Genomic DNA, 16,345 nt, shown 5'->3' on the forward strand with positions numbered 1-16,345 from the left:
AAAGGTGTGGTATGAGCGTTAGAAAATGTATAGTAGGTAGGATGCTCTTGAATTTAGTGGTTTAGTGAGCAATCGCAACGCCAGACGCGACCGCAGCATCGAGATAAACTCCCAATATTGCTAATCTTCACAAAAAAAAAAAATTCAAAATTATATTCACAAAGTGACCGTATTGCTGAACTGTAGAGTGAAGACCTCAGATTGCAAATTTATAGCAGTGAAGTATTTCTTATGATAATGAAAGTTATTTGTGAACAAATTTATTACCTTAGAATTCCTTAATTTCTAATAACAGATTTAGAGCAAAGATAATTTTCAGTAAGTAAATAAGAAGGTTAATTTCAGTCACGAAGTGAGTGAGAACGACTTGTTGTCAAGGTGCTGTGAATTGCTTAATTTTGGGGGTGAATGTTATGATTTATGCGACTGTTTTAAGAGAGCTGCTTCTTACAAATCTGCGGTCACTGTGTGAAGCTACAATACTTTTACCAAAAAAGATACCAAAAGCAGCAACTGAATTAAAATGAGCATAATAAGAAAGGTCAGTCGAAATGCGAGGAAAAATGCTGACAAGATTTTCTCTCAAGATAGCTCTTGAGGAGAAGAATTTTTTCCTGAATCCACAGCTAACGGCTGCTGCCAGAAGTAAAAAAGACAACTGGCGAAAACGTCTTGAAAAGACAAAAGACAATGAATTAGTACGCCTAGAAAAGTGAATAGAATTCTTTTTTAAAAATAATAGTACCTAAATCTTTGTTGTATTTAATCATTTATGTGAAGAATTGTGAGAACAACATGTGACTTGTTTCGCATCAAATTTTTGTTTCAACTATTCCATAATCAGAATGAGCTGATCTCTTCGTCAAAATAATTGCTACTTCAATTCGGCTTCACATTCAAAAACAAGATAAAAAAAAAAAATAGCTTTTTTTGAAGGAAGAATGATCTGTTGTCGCCATAGTGTCAGAAAACTTTAGCGATATGTGTTTCAAATATTTAAAAGCTTTCTACAACACAAACCTGATTTTTTATTCTACTCTTTGAATATGTTTTGTTTTGTAATGTTTTAAAACAACTCTCTAAAATGTGTAATGTTTATCAATTACCTTTTTTTTATCTTTAAAATTTTTAATTAACACTGATATTAATTTAAAATGGATTTTATAATATGATTTGGTCGAGTTAGTTCCATTTTATGCTGTTATTTGATAGTTTTAGGATAAACTTTCGTTAATTGAGTAATTTATTTGGTATTTCCTTCAGAGAACTGGAATCATTAAGTATATGATGAATTCATTGAGATAAAAGATGTGCTAAGAACAGTATCAACTCTTTCAACAGTAGCCAAAGGATTTATAGATAATATTTTATGTTCAAAAAATATTGGTCTTAATAATAGCCTTAGATTAACTGTACTCTTTAAAAAGGAATTGCAAGAATTCTTTATAAATTATTTCAGCATTTTTTATTTATTTTAATAAATCAAAGAATTAGTGGAAATGACTGGTATTAATCTAGTTTTAATTGAAAAGAAAATAGTTCTCGGTTTTAGTCTTAATATGAAGCATGCTTCTACACCAAATAAAATGACAGTTTTTAGTAAGTCTACAAATCGATATAAAGGTTAAAAGTTACATCTAGAAAACTGTAATATTGTTCCTTGAGATATTGAGTTTACCAGAATTAGAAGAAAAAAGATTAAGTGCGGATAAAACAATCGTTAAATCATGTTTAAGAAGCCAGTTATGTTTCGGACCATTACTATCTTTTAGCTAAAAAGCTAGGGTTCTCAAGACAGTAATAAATTATTCTTTAAATACGAAATAATTTACTTTATGTTCAATTAATAGTTACTCTGATGCACTACCAATTCTTCAATTTCCTCAATTAATTTCTTTTCGTCTTCGCTTCTTGTATTTTTCATCGGTCTAAGTCAAACAATTAAAACGCCAGAAAGGCATTGTTTCTCTTTACTTGGGTGGTTCTTAATAAAGAATCTCTGGTACATCCCTTCCATTTTTTTATTTTTTTTTAAGATAAAACTCAGTATGCTAGAAACAATATTCCTTCTCGTCTTGGAATAATAAATGTTTTAATTTATTTTCTACCTTTCACCACTAACCAACCTGGCTCTTAGATGCGCCTGAACATCAGTCAAAGAGCGTTAAATACTTTCTACAGTTACTTTGTAAGCAGAATGAAATGCACTTTTCTTGCAACATTTATTTTGTAATCCAATAAATTAAATTTGTGTACAGTGCACTCCTTAGTCTGAAATTCAGTTGGATGGATAATAAATACCGTCGATCTTTCAAAGCCATAGTTTACTTATCAGAATACTGAACCATAGAACTCATCTGCAAATTGATACCACAGTTCTTCAATACCAGATACCAGAGCTATCTATTAACAAGAATCAGAACTCTCAATGGCGCATCTAATATAAAATATAAAACTTTGCTGTCTTTAACAAAGTTCGAAATTGGTTACTTGATGTATCTACCAACTATGTAAAAACGAGGGGTGGATCTTACGTCTATCTATAACCTGCTAAAGAGCTAAAGAGTAACTGGTTGATTGCGAGCAAGTAATTAGAGAAACAAAATGAGCGAATCTGGAATTCGCAAGGTGAATATTAAGTTAATTTAAAATTAACAGGTATAAAAAAAAAATAATAAAGCATTCCATAAATAACCCAATTAATTATGTTATCCAAATAAAATCAAAAGAAGTTTTAAAGCAATAAATATAAAATAATAAAAGGAATAAGGAATTATTAACCTTGATATCTGTAACATGCAGCCTACAAACTTTATTTACCGCCCACTGGACTGTGTCAATAATTATCTTTTATTGTAATCTTGAAAGCTAAGTGAGGGACATATTTAAATACAAAAGAAAAAAAAAAGCTTAAGAAATTTGATACACTATATATTTAAAAAAGGACTTTATTGAAATAGATATCATTTAAAAAATAATAAAGCCTTATTTTTAGGAGCTTTTAAATGGAAAGAAAAAAAGCCATGTAAAATGAAACGCAAATCAATCAAATAGAGGTCACTAATAGTTTTTGTTTTTATTGTTTTAAGACACAAAATCAAAAAAGAGGAAAGTTAAAATGAATAATTAGATTGAATTAAAGGAGAAGAATTAGGTAACTGGTGGAATTTAATTGATTGTTAGCAAATAAAGACAATTTGATTAAATAAAAATTTGTGATTAGACTTTGGTTCTATTTACATTTTTAAGGATATCTTTTATTGTAGAAAGCAAGTGATACCTCAGTATCTCTCATTTTGCAGCCTTGTAATTCACCCTCTTTCTCTTTTCACTTGTCTAAATAAAGCAGCAATTAATTTAATTAAATGACTTTTTAAAATACTTTAAACAAAATATTATTTTGTTTCCAAAAGATGGTGAAATTTGGTTTATAAAGATAATAAAAAATTTTCAATTTTTTATGGTTTTGATGTCGGAGTTCATTTACTTACTAGTCCTTAAAATGTGCTAGGAAGTGAGGGACTTTATGCCAAAGGAATTTGAGGTAAAGAATTGGGAAAATTGAAGAGTTAGGGATAGCCACATTTTCCGCCACTTCCTTGCCAGATATTCCTGAACTGGCATCCAAAAGTAAATGATTGAGAGTGCTTTTAGGAAAGCTTGCACCACTTCGAACCCGGTAACCACAAAGGAACCTACGGAAATCCCAGAAATCTGGGAGCTGGCAGGCAGATTGAGAACACCATTACCTGAAGCTAGTCAGTTCTCTTCCAGCTTCATCTAGTAAGGTTATGTCCTGCCTGAAATACCTGGTAAACGACCAGATTCTTTGTGGAAGTCCTAGTAAGAGAAGAAAGCCGGCCAATTGGGTTAACCCTAAAACTAGTTAAGAAATGCTACTTACCCCAAGGTAACGCATCATCCAAATATACCCAAATATAAATATCAACGCACCATTTTGCTTTTAGCGTGACTACAGAGATTTAAAAAGTACAAAAATGTTCTTCAAATGCTTCGGTTGTTAAAAACATCTGCTTCAGATAAACAATTTAGTTTGAAAATTTAATCTATTGCAATAATTCCTCGAACAGTTTTTCGAACCATAAATGTACAATTTAAAGCTATACGTCTGATTAAAAATCCAGTTTTTGAAAACAATTTGATCCCAAAATTTCCCATATTTATAGTTTATGACTCGCTCAGTCTTATCTTATTTATCTCCAAATTTGGGCCAGATCTTGAAGCAGAAGAAAAAGATAACTTCTTATTTTTTTAAAAGAGAATGCACCATCGAAGTTTGTAAGATATTTAAATAAATAAATGAGGTCAAATGTAAGAGATTAAATTTGCTTGGCACTGATGGGCCAGACATTTAATACGAATAGGTGAACTTGAATATCTCTGACAAAGTCCTGTAAAGATTGGGATGTGAAGAGAAAAGAAGTTATAGTTCTCGAAGTGTAGCTCGATTTTTCAAGACTATGACTGCCACTGAGTACAGTTCGAACAATCTCTTATGTAACATCTCATCACCTGTATTCCTTTGCACAGACCAAGGACATCAGATAACAGATCTAGCCGATAAAATATTTCATTCATGTGATCGAGCAAAAACTACATATACTCGTATTGTTAAATAAGATTTCCCCGTAACAGTTAGTGCTGTCCGTTCTATAGCTGTTTACTTGATTTACGAGGGTCGTTTGAAAAGTCCGTGCAAAAATAAAAACTACTTAATTTTTTGGGGTAAACCTTTTTTATTTTTCAACATAGTCTCCTTTTAGGCTTATACACTTCGTCCAACGCTGCTCTAGTTTGTTGATCCCTTCCGAATAATAGGATTTGTCCAAGTCTGAAAAATAGTCATTCGTTTCTGCAATCACCTCCTCGTTTGAATAAAATCTTTTTCCCGCCAGCCATTTCTTCATATTGGGGAACAAATAGTAGTCCGAGGGAGCCAAGTCTGGGGAATAGGGGAGATGTGAAACGAGTTGGAACCCTATTTCCATTAATTTTGCGACCACAACTGCTGAGGTGTGAGCTGGTGCGTTGTCGTGATGGAAAAGGACTTTTTTGTGGGCCAATCGTGGGCGTTTTTCTTACAGCTCGGTTTTCAAACGGTCCAAAAACGATGAATAATATGCACCTGTAATAGTTTTACCCTTTTCCAGATAGTCGATGGGGATTATTCCTTGCGAATCCCAAAAGACAGTTGCCATAATCTTTCCGGCCGAAGGAACGGTCTTCGCCTTTTTTGGCGCAGATTCCCCCTTGGTAACCCATTGTTCAGATTGTTCTTTGGTCTCAGGAGTGTAGTGATGTATCCATGTTTCATTCACAGTGACGAAACGACGCTTAAAGTCCTGCGGATTCTTCTGGAACAGCTGCAAACCGTCCTTGCAACACTTCACACGATTTCGTTTTTGGTCAAGCGTGAGCAATCGCGGCACCCATCTTGCGGATAGCTTTGTCATGTCCAAATGTTGATGCAAAATATTATGTAACCGTTCATTCGAGATGCCCACAGCACTAGCAATCTCACGCACCTTCACTCTTCTGTCATCCATCACCATATCATGGATTTTATCAATGATTTCTGGAGTAGTAACCTCAACAGGGCGTCCAGAACGTTCAGCGTCACTTGTGCCCATATGGCCACTCCGAAAATTTTGAAACCACTTATAAACTGTTCTAATCGAAGGTGCAGAGTCACCATAATGTTTATCACGCTTCTCTTTAGTCTCCTGAGGCGTTTTGCCTTTCATAAAGTAGTGTTTAATCAACACACGAAATTCTTTTTCGTCCATTTTTTGAAAATCACTCGACTTCCTCGATTCAAACGAATGCCAAACACAAAGAAATAGACCGATCTGGCTGAAACTTGGTGTGTGTTCTTCCAAGAGATGCTACTAACTAAACATAACCTCGATACGCGCCAGTGGTGCTATCTCTCTGACTTTGCACGGACTTTTCAAACGACCCTCGTAAAAATATTTCTTTTATAATTGTTAGATATTATCAGGTGAGAAAAAAGAAGAAGTAGGAAAAATCCATCCCAAAAACAAATTATTCAGATCAATTAGTAAATTGGACCAATTAGAAAGTGTAATCAATAAGCCTAAAAGTATAATGCAATCTCAGGAAACTTAACACCTACTAAGTAACCAGAATTCTTTCTTTCTTTTTTTATATTGGCGCCAATTATATATCCAAAACAAATTAATAATACAATTTCAAAATGATTATTACTATTTTTTATTTTATTTTATTTTTATTTTTTTGTTGTTTATTCTTGAGATAAAACTCAAGTAAATCTAGACGAAATTACAATATCTGATATTACATAATGAACAACTGTAAATAAAACAAGAAAATATACTTTTACAATGTAAACAGAATTTTAATATTGCAGACATTTTTGAATACAGATTATTTCTCTTTTGTTAAAATCATTTTAATTATAAAAAGGGAAACAATAATTAGAAAAAAGATACTAATTTACAAAACATTTAGCAAACAATTGTAGAAAGTGGTAAATAAATTTATGAACTATAAGCATGTTTCTCGTGTGGTTGTATGCTTATGATGTAAAATTACAGATCCATGTTATATTGGCATGCTAAAAACGGCAATAATGTTCGAATCATGATGGTTAAGCCAATTATGCAATTAATCATGGTATTAAAACTAAAATCAAATGCAGGGAATGCAATGCTCTCATTTCTGCTTAAGAGATAAAAATTTAATATTTTCATCCTCCAAACCAAATAATTTGATTAGATTAGTTCTCCAAACGATGAGATAGAACAAAGGAATATTAGCTCTTTTCAGCTTCCTAAAGACTGCAATAAAATGAATGTCTTAAAGATATCTGTGAAGTAAAAGAACTCTACAAAGAATTTAACAAATTCTAAAAAAAAATGTAAAATAAGAAGGGAAAAGTAAAATTTCCAGTGAACACATTCGTTTCAAGTAATACGGGAAACCAAAATGGTACATCTAGAGTGGGCCTCTTCAGAAAAGCAAGAAAAGCCCTTATAGGTTTTTCGTGCTAGTTTTCCCAACATCCGATTGATAATTCTGCCCAAGTTCTCAGAGCGACTCATTTGTGATAAATCTCAGATATCTCTTTACGGAATGGGTGATAAATGGTCTTGAAATAGAGCAGTTATGATGTTCGTTTCTAGAGGGATTCAGTTGATCATTAAAACCATCAGTTTTGATTACTTAAGAATATTGTAGATCTGCATGAGTGAACACTTTCAGGCCAAAATGTGGTATTTGGACATTTGAACATTCAGAACAAAAGGACAATGAGGTAACAGGTCGCTTTAAAATTATTTTCTGGGAAAAGGTAGGGACTTTGTTTCTTTCTCTGTTTTCTTGAGAACGGTTAGTACAGGTTAGTATTAAAACTTAGTTTTAGGTTCTGTTGGCCAAATTTCATTGCACACTTTTGCCCAAAAACTGTTCATGATTTTCTGTGGAAAATGAGAAGATCATAATTGAGCGCTTAAAAGTTAAGTATCTTTTATAGTGGAGCTTTTTTTAAAGTTGGTCTTACTTTAAAGGTACGCATCCTTTATAGTATAATTTCCTTTCTAATTGGGATAACTTCATGGTAAGGCTTCCAAACATTAAATTGACCTTAACTTACCGGATGTTAAGAGGTAACCAAGTTAGAAAAAAAGTCTCAAAAAATCATATTTTTCTATCAAAAGAATCTCATTGGAAGAAAATTGTTATTTTTCGCCTCTACTCACAAGAGATTTCAAAAATTCAAAGAAGTTTGAAAAATAAGGTTTAATTCTTTTTATTGCTTTTTGAAACAATTGATTTTCTGAACCACCGGCCCAGCACAAAAAGACCCACTCCGCATACGGGACTAACGTTTGAAAATGTATCTGAGTTTGTTTACCTGGGATCTCTAGTGACAACGGATAATGACGTCTCCTAAGAAATAGGAAGGAAGTTGATGTCGGCTAACAGGTGCTATTATGGCCTAAATAAGCACCTTAAAAGTAAATTGCTGACAAGAGGCACCAAACTTAAGCTGTACAAGACCCTCATTCGGCCTGTCTTGGCATACGCCTCAGAAACCTGGACCATTTCAAAGACAGACGAACACCTGCAAACGGTGTTCGAGAGAAAACTACTGCGCAAAATCTACGGCCCAGTACGTGAAGGCACGACCTGGCGACGTAGGAAGAATAGAGAGCTATATGATCTAATGAAGAAACCCCCCAGTAGTAGCCTGGATTAAACTAAACCGGCTGAGATGGGCAGGCCATGTGGGCGAGGCTGAGTGCCGATGAGATTCCCTCCAAATTGCTGCGCGGGACCCCGGATAGGAGACGGAGTCTAGGGAGACCTAGACTGCGTTGGAATGATGGAGTTGCCCAGGACGCGAGGAATATCCTCGGACTGCGTAACTGGATGGCGGCCGTTAGAGATAGAGACGACTGGCGGAAGTATATTGAGGAGGCCAAGACCCACATCACTGGGTTGTAGAGCCAGGAAAGAAGAAGAAGATGAAGAAGATTTTCTGAACTCCCATCCAACTTTCTCTTATAATTCTCAAAGTTCAGATACTTAATACTTTAACAGTATACACTTCGTAAAAGACTAATTTCTTCAACTGTAAGATTAACTTTTTGTCGAGCACATGCAGATCTATGTCAAAAGATTTGTGTAGGCGTTTTTTTTTATTGTTGTTGTTTATATAACTTTTCATAAAAAAGATAGTTAAATGCAAAACTTTATTGTATTTCTAGAATTTCAGAAGGTCAAAAAGGATATGTCACCAAGTCAAGGTTCAAATTTTATAAATAAAATCCGTATGGAAATAATTTAATGAATATTGCAAAATTAACTTTTACTATTTTGAAATAATACATATAATGACCTAATATTAAAAACATCAATGTTAAACTAATGTTTTCTTTGTAAACAATTCTTTTTTTTACTTTGTTACTTAGACAACTGGCGGTTGTTAAACGAGGCATATCGTCACAGTTTAGATTCAAGGTTAAACAAATTGATTTCTATCAGTTAGACGATTATATATTTTGAGAGAAATCAATAAGTGTAAAAATAAGAATAGATGCACCTTCGAAAGAAATGAACGTCAATGTCTCAGGAAACGTCTTTAGTACAACTAGATTAATTTCAATACAACTAATCTATACAGTAGAATTTAAAGCGGAATTAAAGATAACTTGCTAAATAAAAGACCTTGAAGTCATTGGACATGGCTATTTTAAATCTGTTCGTTCATCATCAATCGCAATACGGAAAGATTCCTAGTTAATTTTGGGTAGAATAGCTCGCAAAGTGGGAGTTAGAATTTGGACTTCTTGTTCGCAACGTGTCCTTTAAACCCAATTCTGATTTCCTACTACCAAGTTAAGCGCATAATACGATAAACTGCTATATAACTAAAGTTGGTTCCTCACTTAAAAAAATGTCGTGTTTTATGAGACAAAAGAAAGCAGAAAGTCGATTACATTCTTAAAAATAACTAAATAAATAACCTCATCTTTTAAGGATAGTTGCCAATACTCTGTGTTCTTCCCCAGTTTGCTTTCTATCGAGAGGTTTTTTTACGTTTCATTATACAAAGTTAAAGAAGCTCTCTTTATTTCACTGGATGGAGTTTCATTTAGAAGACATGGCCAGCAAAGTCTAGGCCTTCTTTGTTTTTTGTTTTTTTTTAGCGTGGAGTTCGAATTATAGTGAGTTCAAGCAGAAAGAACATTTGAACGTTTCTTCTAAAGGTTGTGAACCGTAGTAATGCCTATTTTTTCAGGCGGATTTTACGTCCAAACATCAAAATTAGGAGACATAGGGGGAAGCGTCTAGTAATCTTACTTCGTTACTTTAAAGGTTCATATTAAACTTCAATTATGATCAATGTATGGCAGGTCTCGCCTCTAACCGCTCTTTAGATGGCATATGTGAAAAATTTGAACTCTCCTATAAAATGAAAGTTACTTTAATCTTAGAAACTGCCCGGAAAACTCGCCACAAAAGTAACGCAATAAATTGACTTTTCCTCTCAACCGATTTTCTTATATTTTGATAACTTGAATATTTAAATCCCTATTAATATAATGAAGACGCAGGCATGGTGCTGCGATTGTTCCGTTCTGTTATTCTGAGACCAGTTTACCATGATTTGTTTTCCTTTGAATGAATTACCTATCATCGTACATGTTTCACCGAACTCATTTCATGTGTATAAATGATTCTTAGATTTACATAGCTGAAATTAATACATTTTGACATCAAGAAAATATAAAAAAAAAAATTACTTTAAATGAAAAATCTGTATTCCACTAAAACCACGTGTTAAAAAAGAAAAAGATATGAATAACAACTATAAGGAAGTCATTAAGTTTTGCATAATTCTTTATTAATAAAATAATAAATATATTTAAAGTAAATACCTTTAAAATCGTTCCAAATCCATGTAATCTTTGACTGTGAAGAGAGAGGAAAAATATTTTTAAAAAATAAAAAAGGGAGTTGATCTAAAAAATTTTAAAAAAAAATCAAATAAAAAATAAAAATAAAAAATTACGTAAAAGTGGTCTTTCTTGAATTCAATTAACCTTTATACCTAGTGACTAGGAATCGCGATCAGTTTTCTATAGATATTATTTGGCATTTATTGTTTATTTTTAAGTTACCATTAATATTAACTTCATTGATTATAAGAACTCATAATTATAGCGAAAAAAATAATAATTTAATTAGTGCCTAAAGAAAAAGTTTAAAGTTTTTATTTATTCTTTATTTTGCATGTAGTTATGTGTTTGTAGGTATATGAATATGTGTTACAGTTTGCAGGAAATATTTTCGAGAGTTCTTGTCTGTCGGATTACGGTCCCTATTATTGACCGGTCTCCACATATAGTAGTTATATAATTTACAACTCTTCCTCATATTTGTATCGAGCCGGACAAGATACTTGCTTAGTTTGTGATATTTTCTACTGATATAAAGTTTTATTTCATATTCTAGTTAATAATTAATTCATTTTAATAATAATAATAATAAAATATTCCTTTTTTTACAATATTTAAATAACTTAATTGAGAAACGAATGGCAGAAAAAATTAAAGAAAGAATGTCAACCTACATTATCTCATAATTTGCATTAATGAAACTTGTCTCAAAATTTTATTGAAATTCCAAACTGATTAAAGAAATACTTTGTATTGTACTGAAAGAAGTTTAAAGTGATCTTGACAGGGCTTTAAGAACTTAATTCATCTGGGAATTCAGGGTTTTATTTTGTGTTTGTAGAGAATTCGACTTCAACTTTTACAATTATTCTCACAAACTATACTAATTGTTTAATTATTACTTGAAGTATGAAATTTACCTTTATTGAAGGAAAAAACACAAAACAAAATCTCACCATTTTGAATCACTAAAACTGTCGATGCACCCACAATCTCAAAATACTTTAAACATCTTAAAATTATAAAAATCAAGGCATCATAATAGCTGAACGGTTAGAGCTGAAGATAAGTTGTGTTATGAGATCGATTTACAGGCCTAAAGTTGGATTTTATTTAATGAATTAAGTATTAGTGTAAAGTATGTTAGCTATCCGCCACATTTCACGACACCTGGGATATATAGTAGTTGGACGAAAAGCCTGCATAAAAATAAAAATTGACATTTTTAAAACAAAATTAAGAATATTCCTTATATAGTACAATAAATTAAGAAGAAGAGTGAAGTAATGCCTATTTTTTTAGGCTGGCTTTACGTCCAACTACCAATTTGGTGTCGTGGAAGGAGGCAACTAGCAAACATACTTTACTGTAAATTTCATTTATTAATCATCAAATAAAATCCAAGGCCTAGACCAGGGAATCGAACCCAGTAATGTTTTACAGTATTTAAGAAGTATTGAAATACTTCTTAACTTTGCGGACTTCGTTTCTAACCCACTCTGTTGCGCATTAGATAATATTAAATCCACGCCGCTAATCTTCCATGCGATTATATTTGAATATAAATTACTATGATTGAATAAAGTTTTACTCGGTTTCACAGGTAGTGGCAACAACAGGCTCCTTATTAGAGAGGTCACGAAAGGTTTAGAATAAAAACTTCCCGCTGGTCAACATAATCAATCTCTCTTTTTTTTTTTTTTTTTGTTATAGAAGTTTTTATCATATTTTAGAAGTTAAGTTCTACTAAACAATTAAAAAGTAAATTTCATATCACCTTGATACTGAACAAAATTCTGTTCATCCTTCAAGGAAGAAGAACGAACGGTTCCTGAACACAAAGAGAGAAAACCAAAGCCAAATTGAAGAAGTAATATTTTATATAATTCCATTTTAAGAAGTAATAATGATATCAAAGTAATTGGAGGAGAAATATTAGATTCCATCAACCAATTTAAACAAAAAATTAACCTAAAAAAAGTCTAATATACATACATGTAACAAAAGAAACTATAACTGAAAAAAAAAAAAATTCTTACCTTAATTTTTGTAAAATCTGGAAACTTGATGCAAATGGGAGGAACAGAATAACTGAAGAACTGAACAGCGGGACCATCTGAGGTAGCCCCACTCCCCTCGTTGTTCAGAGCTTTCTCTCCCATCAGACTTGTACAACTACTGTGGGAACCTCCCTACTCTAAAAGGATATCTCGGAGTCCACCCTCCGAATGTTTAATGTCGAGTAGCAGTAGAGGTATTTGGTAGTTAGTTTTACCAAGGCCACTTTTCACTAAGGATATAAAATAAGGGTGGATTTAGGAGGATCTACTTTCTGTAAAGCTTCATGTCAATGTTGTAATTAAATAAGAAATATTATGTTTTTCAGCAAAAAATGGTCACCACAAAGTGAGTGTCCTGAGGCCTGTATTCTAGGCTAAATACACCGCCGACATCTCCTCTAATATTCAGATCTTTTTAGTACTTTTAGCTGATGACCCGCACAAAACAATTTAATCCTCTCCTCTCACAAAAACTCGGTCCTTGACTCCCGTCAATATCATATAACTTCGTTAGCTAAGTGGAGAATTAAAATATCACCTTATATTCCATTTAAAAATTGAGCTAGAAAGCGAGAATTGTACACACTTGAAGAGATAGATTAGTGCTATACGAGTAATTGGACATATTTTCGCAGAGGTTACATCAGTAAGACAGAAGATACAGCAATTAGAAATATGAAGGAAATATAAAGCTCCCAAACTGTAATTGTTAATTGTAAAATTAGAATGAATTTCGCGAGCCATAAAATTATTCAAGGAGGGCCTTGTTTTAAACCAATCCTGATCTAAACATCCAAATCTACATTTAACTTCATTTAATTATCTCTACTTTATTGCAATTTACTTAGCTATATTTCGATAAAAATGTAAGAGTAATTTATCGCAAACAATTTAATATAATATTTAATTTAACAACTCATCTTTCAAGATCCTAGTAGTTCACTTATTCCTGAAGGCACTCTAAACTTAGCATGAAAGTAGAGTTCCTGAGAGTAGAGTCTATGCGTTTCGGTTCCTCTTTACTTCATCATCTTTCTATTACAAAATTTCCATTTCCTTCATTTAAGAGAGAATTTATTTATTCAAAATGTATTTAAATATTCAAGTAGAATTAAAATTTACTAATAATATCGAATATTAAAGAGAAATATACAAAAATATTATGAAATAAAATATTTCTAACAAAAAATTACACAAAAATAAATAAGATTATCTATTGGGTTACTTGACCAATTCATTCATTGGTATTTATGTCCCTTTGATAGTTTGATTAGCTGATAAATAAGGTTTATCTCATTATGATGTTTACTTCTCATATGTGTAGACAACGAGAAATAGTATGTATCTGTCTTTATAAAAATGAGCCCTCAGGTAAACTAATATCTTGAAAGTAATCCAATTTAATATGTATCCAAACCAATAACAAAATGCTCAGACAGCCCTAGGAGTTGACCTTTTTACTAGTAATAAGCCCTGTCATAAATAAAACCAATCTCATTAATATTTCTAACACTCGGCAACTAAGTTTTTATTATTCTAATAAATCAGTTCACTCCGAGTGAAATATGAATATTGCTTGCGTTATTTATGTAGTGATTACCATTTATCAATGAGAATTTTAACATCTATTATTTGTTTGTTTTTTATTTTACCAATCCGAAAATGTAATCACAGGTTCAAACAAAAATTTGGTTCCAAATGACTTTTATTTAGTTGTCTCTTTTCTATAATACATTACAATGTATCAGTGAAGATACTTTTTGGTTGCTGAAAACGTTGAACCCAGCACATATTGTCTCATTCTTAATTCTTACCTAAATGAGACATTTTCAAAATGACTGAGGCTTTTCCCAATCTTCTAATTACCATGTAAATGCCGGGATACCGTTTGAGAGTATTTTAGCTCCTCTTCTTAACTCTTTGTACTCAGACCGCTTACGTGAAGCAAGTCACACAAACCTCTTACAGTTTTGCTTACATTACTCTCCTCGCTGCACATACTGATCATATATTCGATGTTCACTCTCTTCAGTCTCACAATCATGGAACAACAATGGTGTATAAAGATTAACATTGTCAAAACTAAATAGATGGTTTTGTATCCTCAAAATGACCAAAACTTGCAACCATCTTCTTCTGTAACAGACCTATTCCATCAGCTGATGTGTGCGGAGTCTTGGACTGTACCTGGACAGATTCATTTGGACCCCAGAGTTAAACGCGTTGAAAACCACAAGAGGTACAAACTCCTGGCTAGACCTCTCAACAAACGTTTTAAAATAACATTTATATAAATATTGGTGGTATATAGGGTCCCAAATTAAAGCTTGCTGTTACTTTAAATAAGTAAGTCTATCACATATACGCACACATACGGGACCTGTATGTGTACACAGGTCCCCGTGGTTACTTACTTCAAATTCTTCTTTTTTTTAAGCCTACTGGCAAGCAAAAGAAAATTTCGATGAGTCCTCAGATTGAAGAGTGCCTTTATCCTTCGGTAGCAGAAAGATGAATGTGTCATCTTCTTATAAACGGCGAATTATGTGATTGACTTTTTTCATCTTTTAGAATAGATACAGAATATGATCTATCTACAGATGATCAAATCTTATTGCATAGGAACCAGGTCGACCAGCAAATCAACGATTAAAAATATCTTATTCTTAATCTTGTAAAATGTGCTTAGAAAAATAATATTGAGAATAGGCACAATATTGAAAGAAATTTACCATATTGTCAACATTTTGACATATTTCAAAACTTCTAAAGGTAAAGTTGTTCAAACTTTAAAATTAGTAGAAAATTTGAGAGTTTAAACTGAGTAATTACTGCTATTATGCCTCAGCATATTTACTGGTTGCAGGATTATAATATTTAAGTAAATATAAAACAAGTCAATAAGTTAAAAAACCAGGAAGAATTTTGCATTTTAGTAAGAACAAAAATAACAGAATTATGTTCAAACGTGATTCCTCTCCAAAATAATAAATAATACCTACAAATAAAAATAAAAAAATCCTGAATAATACATCAGATATCTGTGTTGATATTACCCAAGCCTGGGTTTATAGTTTGATCATTATCCACTTCTACAAAACGATTACCAGTGAACTGCCAATTTTAATTCTAAAATGTCTAGAAAATAAGAAGAAGAAGAAATTAAATGAAACTGGACTATCTTTTGGAACATTGAATGGTAAGCATTACGCAACCCTCTACTCAGTTATAGCTAACAATAAAAATGCTATTGTAGGTCACATTTTATGTATTTCGCCCAAGGGCGATAATTTTAACATTCAATGTTATTACTAGCCAGTACATACTCTTCAATTTTAAGAATTTTAGTTTATTTCTAAGTTTTTACATAGATTAAAAAAAAAAAATTGTTGAGAATTGAGTCCAGATAATGTAAACTGTCCAATAAAAGGAAAGCTTTTTCTTATTTTTTTATTTTGGAGTGACTTTAATATTTCAGTCTGTAACAAGAATAAAAAGATTTTGGGGGTGAATTGCTGTTTAACCTTGGAAACTAAATTGTTCCTCATGATATACTGTTTGACACCACAGCAATTTATTGATAAATTCCCTTTTATTTAATTTAATAATTTAAATTATATATAAAAAGAAATTCAATGACTAAGGACGCTTAGGGGTGTACGAAATTTTAGTGGAGGATTGAAAATTTAAATTTCAGCTCGTAGTTTCTCTAGTTAATCAGAATCGCCTAATGTTCTAGAGCAGTGGTTCCCAAAGTGGTCCCTGCGGACCCTCAGGGGTCCCCGGTATTATTCAGGGGGTCCGTGGAAAATTAAA

At 32.3% G+C, this 16,345-nt stretch overlaps 1 protein-coding gene across 2 annotated transcripts in view; it reads right to left on the bottom strand.

The window, feature by feature from the left end:
- LOC141452447 (uncharacterized) overlaps positions 1-12,647 on the bottom strand; it is a 58,365-nt gene extending 45,718 nt beyond the window's left edge. Inside the window, exons 1-2 of one of the 2 annotated variants that reach the window (XM_074124610.1) lie at positions 12,509-12,597; positions 10,449-10,482 (exon numbers count right to left, since the gene is read on the bottom strand). Coding sequence is in view for 1 of the 2 variants with exons in the window: in XM_074124607.1 (XP_073980708.1) it covers positions 12,509-12,585 (77 nt within the window). In the remaining variant the exon portion in view is untranslated. Of the gene's footprint in view, positions 1-10,448; positions 10,483-12,508 lie in introns of both variants that reach the window. The other variant, XM_074124607.1, reaches the window with a different exon arrangement.
- Between the last annotated feature and the right edge of the window lie 3,698 nt (positions 12,648-16,345).

Source organism: Rhodnius prolixus, unplaced genomic scaffold, assembly GCF_049639745.1.
Source record: "Rhodnius prolixus isolate KJV_2025 unplaced genomic scaffold, Rpr scaffold_3, whole genome shotgun sequence".
Taxonomy (NCBI): domain Eukaryota; kingdom Metazoa; phylum Arthropoda; class Insecta; order Hemiptera; family Reduviidae; genus Rhodnius; species Rhodnius prolixus.